This window comes from Numenius arquata, chromosome W (assembly GCF_964106895.1).
Source record: "Numenius arquata chromosome W, bNumArq3.hap1.1, whole genome shotgun sequence".
Classification (NCBI taxonomy): Eukaryota; Metazoa; Chordata; class Aves; order Charadriiformes; family Scolopacidae; genus Numenius; species Numenius arquata.
The window spans coordinates 9,612,339-9,626,467 of NC_133615.1; the positions used below are offsets into that span (position 1 = coordinate 9,612,339).

General features: G+C 47.4%; 1 protein-coding gene across 1 annotated transcript in view; it reads right to left on the minus strand.

The window, feature by feature from the left end:
- Positions 1 to 14,129, minus strand: part of LOC141476648 (probable global transcription activator SNF2L2) — a 217,972-nt gene that overhangs the window by 189,308 nt on the left and 14,535 nt on the right. The window contains exon 2 of the mRNA XM_074165433.1: positions 4,361 to 4,619. Within this exon, the coding sequence (XP_074021534.1) occupies positions 4,361 to 4,585 (225 nt within the window). The 5' untranslated portion in view covers positions 4,586 to 4,619. The remainder of the gene's footprint in view (positions 1 to 4,360; positions 4,620 to 14,129) is intronic.

Sequence of the window (14,129 nt, forward strand, 5' to 3'; positions counted from 1 at the left end):
ACTGGAGGCTAACAAACTAACTTGATGCTTCAAGACTTATGTGCATAAAATGGAATGTACCAACCAGGTTGGTGCGCACTGAGCAAGCAAGCAGCAAGTGGGCGTAACCTAGAGTGCCACCTGGGAGCACCAACACAAGGTGCAGGGAGCAGGGAAAGGGCACGTAGGGAGGAACTGAAGCTCTGTCAGCTTGACAGGTAAGTCCTGCTGCTGGCATCACCCCCTTGGAAAGAGCTTAGCCATGGTCTCCACCCAGAGGAAGGTCATGCTCTCATCCTTAACCAGAATGGATGTGGGAACACAGACAGACCTCCCACGGAAGCATGCGGCTGTCCAGGTCACAGACTGCAGGGAGTGCCAGGACCTTTTACGAGTGGCAGCTACGAGACCTGTTGTGTGAGATGTGAACAGGTGAATGATCTGCTCAGCCTGGTGGTAAAGAGCTGAGAGGGGAAGTTGAAAGGTTGAGGTGTATTAGGGAGGAAAGCAGCCAGGAACTAGGAGCCCCTGTATCCAGCCCCAGTCAGGCTAAAGGTAGAAGCCTAAATGATAAGAATGAATGGAGGCAGGTTTGTGGTCGGGGCAGCAGAACTCCCCCCTTGCCCACCTTGCCCCATCCTGTACCTCTGAAGAACAGATACGAGGAACTGGTTGAGGAAGGCCAGTTGAGTGAGGATGTAGATGATGGGCAGTCTTCATTACAGATGCCTCCTCAGCCAAAAAAGAGTACACCCCGGATCACCACCACAACCACAAGGAGAAAACGAAGGGTTATAGTCGTTGGTGACTCCTTCCTAAGGGGGACAGAGGGACCAGTAAGCCGTGTGGACCCTCCTCAGAGGGAAGTCTGTGTTCTTCCTGGAGCCCAGGTTAAGGACGTTACCAGGAAACTTCCTGGCTTAGTATGGCCTTCAGACTATTATCCGTTATTGGTTTTCCATGTAGGCACAGAGGAATCTGCGACTTGCAGCCCAAGATCCATAAAAAGAGACTTCAGAGAGTTGGGAGGGCTGGTAAGGGAGTCTGGGGCACAGGTTATCTTTTCATCACTCCTTCCAGTTGCGGACAATGATGCTGGGAGGAACAGACGTATACAGTCAATTAATACGTGGCTCCGTGGCTGGTGTCACCACCATAACTTTGGGTTCTTTGACAATGGATTGGCCCATACAGCACCGGGTCTGTTAACATCAAATGGGAGGCACCTCTCTCAAAGGGGGAAGGGGGTTCTTGCACAAGAGATTGCAGGGTTGATTGACAGGGCTTTAAACTAGATGTGAGGGGGGAGGGGGTTAATAATATCAGGCTTGTCTGTGGCAAGCTGTGTGGTAAAGCATCAGGGTTAGGGGGACAGGGTGCTAGTAAGCGCCTTCAGCCTGGCTCCCTGAGCCATGCTGATGACACTCCATTGCAGTCAAAGCCTTATGGAGAAGAGCCAGCAACTCCTGAGGTAGTTGAAGTAAGAAGTTACACAGGAGTTGGCAGGCCTCATCAAAAGGTCTCCTACACCAAAAAGGTGGTGGGATGGGTAGCCCAGCTGAAGTGCTTTTACACTAATGCACACAGCATGGGCAACAAACAGGAGGAGCTGGAAGCCATTGTGTGGCAGGAAAGCTATGATGTAGTCACCATCACAGAAACGTGGTGGGACGACTTGCATGACTGGAGTGCTGCAATGGATGGCTACAAACTCTTCAGAAGGGACAGGCGAGGAAGGAGAGGAGGAGGGGTGGCCCTGTATGTTAGGGAGGGTTATGAATGTCGAGAAGTAATTGAGGGTAGTAGTAGGGTCGAGTGCCTATGAGTAAGAATGAGGGGGAGGGCCAGCAAGGCTGATATCGTGGTGGGAGTCTGTTACAGACCACCCAATCAGGATGTAGAGGTAGATGACATATTCTATAAGCAGCTGGGAGAGGTCTCAAGATCCCTTGCCCTTGTCCTGGTGGGAGACTTCAACCTACCAGATATCAGCTGGGAACACAATACAGCTGAGAGGGAACAGTCCAAGAGGTTCCTGGAGTGTGTTGGGGATAACTTCCTGACACAGCTGGTGAGGGAGCTGACTAGGGAGGGAGCGAGCACTGCTAGATCTGCTGTTTGTAAATAGAGAAGGACTTGTGGGGGATGTGATGGTTGGAGGCCATCTTGGGCACAGTGACCATGAAATGATAGAGTTCTCGATTCTCAGGGAAGCAAGGAGGGGAGCCAGCAGGACTGCCATCATGGACTTCCGGAGGGCAGACATTGGTCTTTTCAAGAGCCTGCTTGACAGAGTCCCTTGGGAGGCAGCCCTGAAGGGCAAAGGAGTCCAGAAAGGCTGGATGTTTTTCAAAAAGAAAGTCTTAAAAGCACAGGAGCAGGCCGTCCCTGTGTGCTGTAAAATGAGCTGTTGGGGGAAAAGACCAGCCTGGCTGAACAAAGAGATAGGGTCACAACTCAGGGAAAAAAGGAGAGTTTATGGTCTTTGGGAAAAGGGGCAGGCCACTCAGGAAGATTATAAAGGTGTTGCATGTAGGTGTAGTGATGTTTTTTATCAGCGTTAGGTTGATGGTTGGACTAGATGATCTTAAAGGTCCCTTCCAACTTAGACGATTCTATGATTCTAACCACTCAGATGATGATTTCAGCAGTTCAGTTGAACTTGGGACCATAGCTCCCCTCCACCTTAGATGTCTTTACATTATCAAAAGTTTTAATGATGTGTTTTTTCATACTGTCGATGAAAACCAGTGTTATGTCCTTATTGACTGGACATGAAAATAATTTTTTTAATAACTAAGATTGAGCCATATGAGAAAAACACAAGTTGTAAAAGTTGCCATTTCAGAAAGGGTTCAAAAATATTTTAAAAGTACATAAATGGATCATTTTTATTTTAATTTGAAGTTTTCTCTATATTCTTATAGCAATAAGAACAACAATTCCAAGTGACAATGATAACCACCAAAAAGTTTTGAAATGATATCTTGCTTCTGTAAGCAGTTATTGCACATTTATGAAGGCAAAACACCTGTAAAAGGGAAGTTACCATAAATTTACATCAAAATTAAATAAAAGATGAGAATTAGTAAGTGAATGTCTTAAAAAACATTTCAGACATATTTCCTTACAGCAAAGGAAATTGATTGTGTAAGCACACATGTAAATTTAAGCATGACAAGCACTCAAGTCACATTATTCACATGCTTTAAATTAAATTAGTTTAAATTCCTTAATGAGGTAGAGCCTATGTAAATTAATGTGACAATAATTTTCAAATCAACATGGAAAATGAAGCAAATATCTTTTAAGAGATAACCGCATCCTGGGCTGCATCAAAAGAAGGGTGGCCAGCATGTCCAGGGAGGCGATTCTACCCCTCTACTCTGCTCTCGTGAGACCCCACCTGGAGTACTGTGTCCAGCTTTGGAGTCCTCAGCACAGGAAGGACATGGACCTGTTGGAACAAGTCCAGCAGAGGGCCACGAAGATGATCAGAGGGCTGGAGCACCTCTCCTACGAGGACAGGCTGAGAGACTTGGGGTTGTTCAGCCTGGAGAAGAGAAGGCTCCAGGGAGACCTCATAGCAGCCTTCCAGTACCTAAAGGGAGCCTACAGGAGAGATGGGGAGGGACTTTTTACAAGGGCATGTAGTGATAGGACAAGGGGTAACGGCTTCAAACTGAAAGAGGGTAGATTTAGATTAGATATCAGGAAGAAATTCTTTACCCTGAGGGTGGTGAGACACTGGAACAGGTTGCCCAGGGAAGTTGTGGCTGCCCCATCCCTGGAGGTGTTCAAGGCCAGGCTGGATGGGGCTTTGAGCAACCTGGTCTAGTGAGAGGTGTCCAGGCCCATGGCAGGGGGGTTGGAACTCGATGATCTTTAAGGTCCCTTCCAATCTGAATCATTCTATGATTCTATGATAATAATAAAAATAAATGTTCATGAAAAAAAAAGTCATCCCAGAAAAATATAATATGGAAAAATAATATTCCCAAACAGATGTCGAAAAAGAACCTTAGAAGATCTAACATGTAGGTTTAACTACAAAAAATTACTACCAGAATGGTCTTATAGCACTTCAATTTTATTCTCTAGCAAGGCCTATTCTATTGAAATGTGCAGTTTACAAGTTAAGATTTGCATAATTGCTATCACTGTAGTTCAAACTGGTCCATTAAAAACAAACAAGCTGTGTTTGATCCAATAGGTACACCATCTTTAGTAATAAAGATGTAATCAAAGTGTAGCTGCAGTTTTACAGGTGATGTATGAAGTGTAATAGCTTGTTTTGCAGGTCTAAATGTAGTAAAAGTATGCTTTTTAATCAATGGAGAGAAGTCTAGGAAAAAATCTCATTTATTAAAAACAAAATTACCTTATGCCGTTGGTGCATGCCCTCCTGCAGGTAATCAGTAGATCCCATTGTCGGCATAGGATGTGGGACACTGGGTGGTCCAGGACTCGGCCCCATCATGCTGTGTACTGAGCCAGGAGATGGCCCTGGTCCTGGGCTAGGTCCTAGAATTGGTCCAGGTGAAGGACCTGGCCCTGGGGAAGGACCAGGATGAGGCATTGTGCCAGGGTCCACTGGTGTAGACATGTATTTTCTGTCTCCTTTTCAATTAACAAAATAGCTGTAATGAAAAGAAAAAAAAAAAAACCAACCAGAATTTCCATGTGTCATTAGGGTCAATGGAATATAGCCAGGAAAAAAAAAAACTATACTGGAGACCATGTGAATGATGCGAAATACAGACAAAAAAAATTAAACAGCACCTTTCCCCATCCCTCCTTTTCCCAGGCTCAGCTTCACTCCCAACTTCTCTACTCCTCCCCACCAGCAGCACAGAGGAGATGGAGAATGGGGGGTTTACAGTCAGTAGTAACAGTTGCTCTCTGCCTGTCCTTCCTCCTCACACTTTTCCCCTGCTCCAGCATGGGTCCTCTTCATGGAACACAATTGCTTCTGGAAAATTCCGGAAGGAGATGGGAGACCTGGTCGCCCAGGACATGGACAAGGCTGAGGTACTCAATAACTTTTTTGCCTCAGTCTTCATCAGCAAGTGCTCTAACCACACCGCCCAAGTCGCAGAAGGCAAAGGCAGAGACTGGGAGAATGAACCATCCACTGTAGAAGACCAGGTTCAAGACCATGTGAGGAATCTGAAGATGCACAAATCCATGGGACCTTATGAGATGCATCAAAAAGGGGCAGGCCACTCAGGAAGATTACAAAGGTGTTGTAAGGCTATGTAGGGAAAAGATTAGAAAGACCTAAAGCCCAACTAGAACTTAACCTGGCCTTGGATGTTAAAAACAATAAAAAGAATTTCTATAAATATATTAGTAACAAGAGAAGGACTCGGGAGAATCTCCATCCTCTATTGGATACAGGAGGTAACATAGTGACAAAGGATGAGGAGAAGGCTTGTAAGAAAAATTAAGATATTGTTTTTGCAAAGGAACAACCTGGCCAGTTTTTGCAGAACAACTTGGTCGGTCTGCAATGAGGTAGTTGGGGAATGATTAACAACACAAAGGCTTCCCAGGGACATGCAAGAATGCTCATCCCTTAAACAAAGGAGAAACCAGTCTATGCCAGAATGAGGGTTTAACAGGAGGATGACTTGAGCAATATTACCAAAGAAGGGAATAAATAAATAAGTGAAGCAATTGATATAGGTGGAGTGATGGGAAGAAGTAAACAGGGGCGGGACAAATGGAAGTACTCCTAGGCGTCTCTGATAGGCTGTAACCTCTGGAGTACCCAGCCAATGGGGAAACAGGGGAGGGAAATTTCAGCCAGGAATAGGGAATAAAAACAAAACGCACCAAAACCCACTGTGCCTGCTTGCTGGGTCACCTGTTCTTGCAAGAATGTTTAAATAAAATGTGCTTCGTACTGATGACTGCCTGAGCCATTGTTACTGGGCAAGGAGAGTTTCTCACAGGCTGAGGTACTTAATGCCTTCTTTGCCTCAGTCTTTAGTAGTAGAGTAAGTTGTTCCCTGAGTACCCAGACCCCTGAGCTAGTAAGTAGGTGCAGGGAGCAGAATGAAGCCCCCGTAATCCAAAGGGAGGTGGTGAGGGACCTGCTCCAACACCTGGATATAAACAAGTCTATGGGGCCAGATGGGATCCACCCGAGGGTACTGAGGGAGCTGGCAGAAGTGCTCACTGAGCCACTTTCCATCATTTACCAGCAGTCCTGGCAAACCGGGGAGGTGAAACTGGCGTCTAGCAAATGCTCTAGCAAATGTGATGCCCATCCACAAGAAGGGCCGGAAAGAGGATCCGGGGAACTACAGGCCTGTCAGTCTGACCTCGGTGCCTGGGAAGGTCATGGAACAGATCATCCTGAGTGCCATTATGTAGAGCATGAAGGATGCCCAGGTGATCAGGCCCAGCCAGCACGGGTTCATGAAAGGCAGGTCCTGCTTGACAAACCTGATCTCCTTCTATGGCAAGGTGACCTGCTTGGTGGATGAGGGAAAGGCTATGGATGTTGTTTACCTGGACTTTAGTAAGGCCTTTGACACAGTCTCCCACAGTATCCTCCTGGAGAAACCGGCTGCCCATGGCTTGGATGGGAGTACCCTCCGCTGGGTTAAAAACTGGCTGGAGGGCCGGGCCCAGAGAGTGGTGGTGAATGGAGTTAAATCCAGTTGGCGGACGGTCATGAGTAGTATCCCCTAGGGCTCGGTATTGAGGCCGGTTCTCTTTAACATCTTGATCAATGATCTGGACGAGGGGATGGAGTGCACCCTCAGTAAGTTTGCAGACGACACCAAGTTAGGTGGGAGTGTCGACCTGCTGGAGGGTAGGAAGGCTTTGCAGAGGGATCTGGACAGGCTGGATCAATGGGCCAAGGCCAATGGGATGAGGTTCAACAAGGCCAAGTGCTGGGCCCTGCACTAGGGTCACAACAATCCCATGCAGCGCTACAGGCTTGGGAAAGAGTGGCTGGAGAGCTGCCTGGTAGAAAAGGACCTGGGGGTGTTGGTCGACTGTTGGCTGAACATGAGCCAGCAGTGTGCCCAGGTGGCCAAGAAGGCCAACAGCATCCTTTCCTGTATCAGGAACAGTGTGGCGAGTAGGACTCGGGAGGTGATCATCCCCCTGTACTTGGCACTGGTGAGGCCTCACCTCGAGTACTGTGTCCAGTTTTGGGCCCCCTACCACAAAAAAGACATGGAGGTGCTGGAGTGGGTCCAGAGAAGGGCAATGAAGCTGGTGAGGGGTCTGGAGAATAAGTCTTATGAGGAGAGGCTGAGGGGAGACCTTATCGCTCTCTACAACTCCCTGAAAGGAGGGTGTAGAGAGGCGGGGGTCGATCTCTTCTCCCAAGTCACAGGCGATAGGACAAGAGGAAATGGCCTCAAGTTGCGCCAGGGGAGGTTCAGATTGGATATTAGGAAAATTTTTTACACTGAAAGGGTTATTAGGCATTGGAATGGGCTGCCCAGGGAAGTGGTTGAGGCACCATCCCTGGAGGTATTCAAAAGACGGGTTGACATAGTGCTTAGTGACATGGTTTAGTGATGTTTTTTTATCAGAGTTAGGTTGATGGTTGGACTAGATGATCTTAAAGGTCCCTTCCAACCAAGACAATTCTATGATTCTATCTGCAGGTCATGAGGGAACTGGCAAATGAAGTTGCTAAGCCACTATCCATCATATTTGAAAAACTGTGGCAGTCTGGTGAAGTTTCCACCAACGCGAAATGGGGAAACATAACCCCCATTTTTAAAAAGGGGAAAAAGGAAGACCCAGGAAACTACAGGCCTGTCAATCTCACCTCTGTGCCTAGCAAGATCATGGAGCAGATCCTCCTGGAAACTATGCTAAGGCACACTGAAAATAAGGAGGTGATCAGTGACAGCCAACATGGCTTCACTAAAGGCAAATCGTGCCTCACAAATTTGGTGGCCTTCTATGATGGGGTTACAGCATTTGTGGATAAGGGAAGAGCAACTGACATCATCTACCTGGATTTGTGCAAAGCATCTGACACCATACAGCATAACATCCTTGTCTCTAAATTGGAGAAACATGGATTTGACAGATGGACCACTCGGTGGATAAGAAATTGGCTGGATGGTCACAAAGAGTTGCAGTCAACAGCTCTATGTCCAAGTGGAGACCAGTGATGAGTGGTGTTCCTCAGGGGTCAGTAATGGGACCAGTGCAGCTTAACATCTTTGTCGTTGACATGGATAGTGGGACTGAGTGCACTGTCAGCAAGTTTGCCGATGACACCAAGCTGTGCGGAGAAGTCAGTGCAGTGGAGGGAAGGGATGCCATCCAGAGGGACTGGGACAGGCTTGAGAGGTGGGCCCATGTGAACCTCATGAAGTTCAACCAGGCCAAGTGCAAGGCCCTGGACCTGGGTCACAGCAATCCCAAGCACAAATACAGGTTGGGTGGAGAATGGATTGAGAAGGACTGAGGAGAAGGACTTGGGGGTGTTGGTGGACGAGAAGCTCAACATGAGTTGGCAATGCGCGCTGGCAGCCCAGAAAGCCAACCGCATCCTGGGCTGCATCAAAAGAAGCGTGGCCAGCAGCTTGAGGAAGGTGATTCTTCCCCTCTACTCTGCTCTGGTGAGACCCCACCTGGAGTACTGCGTCCTGCCCTGGGGCCCCCAACATAAGAAGGACATGGACCTGTTGGAACGGGTCCAGTGGAGGGCCATGAAGATGATCAGAGGGCTGGAGCACCTCTCCTATGAAGACAAGCTGAGAGAGTTGTTCAGCTTGGAGAAGAGAAGGCTCCAGGGAGACCTTGTAGCGGTCTTTCAGTACTTAAAGGGGGTCTACAGAAAAGGTGGATAGGGACTCTTTTTCAGGGAGTGTAGTGATAGGACAAGGGGTAACGGCTTCAAACTGAAAGAGGGGAGATTTTTATTAGATATGAGGAAGAAATTCTTTACTGTGAGGGTGGTGAAACACTGGAAGAGGGAACAGGTTGCCCAGAGAAGTTGTGGATGCCCCATCCCTGGAAGTGTTCAAGGCCAGGCTGGATGAGGCTTTGAGTAACCTGGTCTAGTGGAAGGTACCCCTGGCCATGGCAGGGGGGTTGAATCTTTAAGGTCCCTTCCAAATGAAACCATTCTATGAATCTACAAATCTCTCCTATAAGGAAAGGTTGAGAGAGCTGCGACTGTTTAGCCTGGAGAAGAGAAGTTCAGGGGGAATCTTATTTATGTGTATAAATATCTGAAGGGAGGGTGCAAAGAAGATGGACCCAGGCCCTATTCAGCGGTGCTCAGTGACAGGACAAGAGACAATGAGCACAAGCTGAAACACAGGAGATTCTGTGTGAACATAAGAATGAGGAAGGCTAAGGCCCCCTTGGAATTAAACCTGGCAAGGGATGTCAAGGACAACAAGAAGGGCTTCTTCAAGTACATCAGTAGAAAAAGGAACACCAGGGAAAATGTGGGCCCGCTGCTGAATGAGGTAGGTGCCCTGGTGACGGAGGATGCAGAGAAGACAGTTACTGAATGCCTTCTTTGCTTTAGTCTTTACTGCTAAGGCTGTCCCTCAAGAACCCCAGACCCTGGAGGTAGGAGAGAGATCAGGAGTAAGGAAGACTCTCCCTCGATCGAGGAGGATCAGGTTAGAGATCATTTAGGCAAACTTGACATCCAAAAATACATGGGCCCTGATGGGATGCACCCACGAGTGCTGAGCAAACTGGCGGATGTTATTAGGAAGTCACTCTCCATCATCTTTGAAAGGTCATGGAGAACAGGAGAGGTGCCTGAGGACTGGAGGAAAGCTAATGTCACACCAGTCTTCAAAAAGGACAAGAAGGAGGACCTGGGAAAATACAGGCCGGTCAGCCTCACCTCCATCCCTGGAAGGGTGATGGAACAGCTAGCTCATCCTGGATGTCATCTCTAAGCATGTAGAAGAAGAAAAGGTCATCAGGAGTGGTCAGCATGGATTCACCAAGGGGAAATCATGCTTGACCAGTCTGATAGCCTTCTAAGATGGAATGACAGGCTGGGTAGATGAGGGGAGAGCAGTGAATGTTGTCCACCTTGATTTCAGCAAGGCTTTTGACATCGTCTCCCATAACATCCTCACAGGTAAACTTAGGAAGTGTGGGTTAGATGAGTGGACAGAGAGGTGGACTGAGAACTGGCTGAATGGCCAAGCCCAGAGGGTTGTGATCAGCGGCACAGAGGAGGAGGCCTGTAGCTAGCGGTATTCCCCAGGGGTCAGTACCGGGTTCAGTCTTATTTAACATATTCATCAATGACCTGGATGAAGGGACTGAGTGTACCCTCAGCAAGTTTGCTGATGACACAAAACTGGAAGGGGTGGCTGACACACCAGAAGGCTGTGTCACCGTACAGCGAGACCTAGACAGGCTTGAGAGTTGGGCGGAGAGGAACCTAATGAAATTCAACAAGGGCAAGCGTAGGGTCCCGCACCTGGGGATGAATAACCCCATGCACCGGTACAGGTTAGGGGCTGACCTGCTGGAAAGCAGCTCTGCAGAAAGGGACCCGGGAATCCTGGTGGACAACAAGTTGACCATGAGGCAACAATGTGCCCTTGTGGCCAAGAAGGCCAATGGCATCCTGGGGTGCATGAAGAAGAGTGTGGCCAGCAGGTCGAGGGAAGTCATCCTGGTGAGGCCGCATCTGGAGTACTGTGTCCAGTTCTGGGCGCCCCAGTTCAAGAAGGACAGGGAACTACTGGAGAGAGTCCAGCGAAGGGCTACAAAGATGATCAAGGGAATGGAGCACCTCTCTGATGAGGAAAGACTGAGAGACCTGGGTCTGTTTAGCCTGGAGAAGAGAAGACTGAGAGGGGATCTCATCAATGCTTGTAAATTTCTAAAGGGCGGGTGTCAAGAGGATGGGGTCAGACTCTTCTCAGTGGTGCCCGGTGACAGGACAAGGGGCAACAGGCACAAGCTGGAACACAGGAAATGCCATCTCAACATGAGGAAAAAGTTCTTTACTTTGAAGGTGCCAGAGCACTGGAACAGGCTGCCCAGAGAGGTGGTGGAGTCTCCTTCTCTGGAGATATTAAAAACCTGCCTGGATGCGTTCCTGTCCAGCCTGCTCTAGGTGACCCTGCTTTGGCAGGGGGGTTGGACTAGATGATCTCCGAAGGTCCCTTCCAACCACTACCATTCTGTGATTCTGCGATCAGGAAACACTTTTTCACTGTGAGGGTGACTGAGCACTGGCACAGGTTGTCCAGAGAGGTTGTGGATTCTCCACCCTTGGAGATATTCAAAAGCTGTATGTATACAGTCCTGGGCAGCTGACTCTAGGTGGCCTTGCTTGAGAAGGGGGGTTTGATCAGATGACCTCCTGAGGTCCCTTCCAACCCCAACCATTCTGTGATTCTGTGTATTCTCTAGCAAACTTCAAGCTGGACTAATATGTATGTAACGCCAGGGGAAGGGGGGCTATGGTTTAGTCTCAGACGGCAACAAAGAACCACGTGGCAGCTGCTCTCTCGCTGCCCCTCCCCCCCACCATGAGGGAAGAATCAGAAGAAAAAGGCAAAACTCAAAACTTGTGGGGAGTTAATCCTGGGGAGAATTAACCCTATCCCCATTGGAATCAGGACAGGGGCTTTGGTCCATGCTGCTATGCCCAGGACGACTTGGTATGGGTATCGGGTGGGCAGAGGGCCCACACTGGTACCCAAGCAATCTCCCGAATGTGTGTGTGCTTGTCAATCTAGAGAGCGTTGTGTATGTGTCTTCACTAGTGACCTCCTGTCTCTACCAGTCAAAGAGGAGGAAGGGGACTTGGCTGTCTATGTTTATGTTTTATGTGTGTCTTCCATGTAGGTGCTGTTGAAGGCAGCACCTTGTCTGTGGCAGTCTGTGTGACTGGCCATGTCAGTGTCCTGTGTCTGTGTGTGTTTTTCTAGGATACATGCTCAGCTTTGCTACTGGTTGAACCTGTTAACAGGAAAGTGGTAGCCTCATCCCTCAGCCTGGGTAGAGACCCAGGGTCCCTGGGCTGGGGTCCAGCAGCTGGGCAGGAGGGAGTCCTGAGCTGGAACGGCTGGAGGAGGTGGCCCTGCTCCTAACATCACTTGTAGCCTCTCAGGATTCCCACCAAAGCAGAGAAGAGGCCCACTGAGAAGACATAATGGAATAGGAGAGTAGGATGGTCATTACTGTTGGCTGCCTCATTTGCTTGCAAACAAGGAATATCAGGTTTACAGAACTGCCAACCTTGTTCTTATCACAAGTAAAACAACATTTACCGAACAGACCCAATACTTTAAGCAAGCAAAACACAAATGCATCAAGACCTTATTTGGGTATTGCCTCCCTTACCTACATGTTCTATCAGGACTAACAATGTTTACTAGATTTTGTTTATAAACTCTCTTTTATTATGTTTTATTAGTTACGTCTCTATTCTGATTCAAGTAAAAAAATTAGAACAAGGGTTGAACTCAATTAAAATTAACTACCTTGGGATCTCATTTCCTTGCAGGGTAAGACATGTTAATACCTCTGAAGCTTTCCTGTTTAAAAAATAAAATAAAATATTACAGCAGAACACCACAGGGGCTAATTAGCACCCCACAATCCCACAGCATCACCAACAAAAGGAATCACATTTTAAAATAATCAGAAACGTATATATCATGTCAAATCTTCTTAGAAGAAGCTGTATGAGAGCTGAGACAGAGCAAAAGGAAGTTTTATAAGACAAAAGTCACTATGCTGAAAAATATAGCAGCTGGCAGATATTCAAGGATCACCTCCTCTGAACTCAAGAATGGTCCATCCTGATGAGCAGGAAAACGTGTAAGGCAGCAGAATCTACTGCCTGCGTGGATGCACAAGTTGCTCCTGACTATACTCAAACATAAAAAGGAAGCATACAGGAGATGGAAGCAGGGTCAGGTGACTCAGGAAGAACACAGAGACACTGCGTGAGCATGCAGGCATGGGGTTAGGAAAGCCAAAGCTCATCTGGAGTTGAATCTGTCAATGAACATGAAGGGCAGCAAGAAGGCCTTCTACAGCTGTAACAGCAGCAAAAGGAAAGCTAAGGAAAATGTGGGCAAGGGGGCTGGTGAAAGGGGACATGAAAAAGACTGAGGTGCTCATTGCCACCTTCACCTCAGTCTTTGCTGTTCAGGCCAGTCTTTAGAAATCCTAGGCCCCTGAGACCAGGGGGAAACTCTAGAGCAAGGAATACTTACTCTCAGTAGAGGAGGATCAAGTTAGGGAAACATAAAAAAATTACACATACACAGGTCCATGGGACCTGACAGGAATGCACCCACAAGAACTGAGGGAGCTGGCTGATGTCATTGCAATGCCACACTCAATTATCTTTGAAAGGTCAGGGAAATTTTTGATAGAAATCAAAATATGATAGTCAAATGTTATTTAAAAAGCTTAGAGTTTTATTGCATTTTACTTATTATTATGGGATAAGTGACCATGGGCAGGTACCCTTATTATAAAACTGCTCTCTAAATCAAGTAAAAGAAGCAAATAAGCTCAGCCTGGCTAATGGCCAGTTGCCACTAAAGGTGGTGTTACTACCTCCTCCTTTGTGATGGCACACATCTGACCCTACAGCAAGTCAGTTCAGGAACCCAAATCAGAAGAAAATTACTTTTTGCGCGGTTAGTTTTCTGCTGGTTTAGGTCCTCAGATAATGAAATTACCGCGTTATCAGACATGTGGAATTGGTGTCACTGGGAGGGACGGCGGGAGGAGTACCAAGAAACAGGACTGATCTTGTTGACAGCAACTGACCAGCAGTTTTATAAAAGGATGGCATCTGTGTTGCAATACACTGATTTTAGTAGACTAGAAATTCTAACTCTTAGACACTGATAAGAGTTTTGCAGAAAGCTAGAAAAGTAGACCAATTCTAATGTGTAGTCTGCCCCAATTTTTATTAAGTACAAGTAACTAAAAAAAATAGTAGTTGGCTCTCCAGCAAGTTGAAGGCCTATAATTCATTTTCTGGGCTCTTAGCATTGTATAAGCAACTTAAGTTGTGTTCTCATGGTTTATGACACTCAGCAAACCGCTCAAGCAAGTTACAGCTGTGTTCAGTGTAAAGCAGTCTTGTATTTTGTGTTTCAGTTGATGTTATGATTGCATAGACCTAATGAAGAATGTCC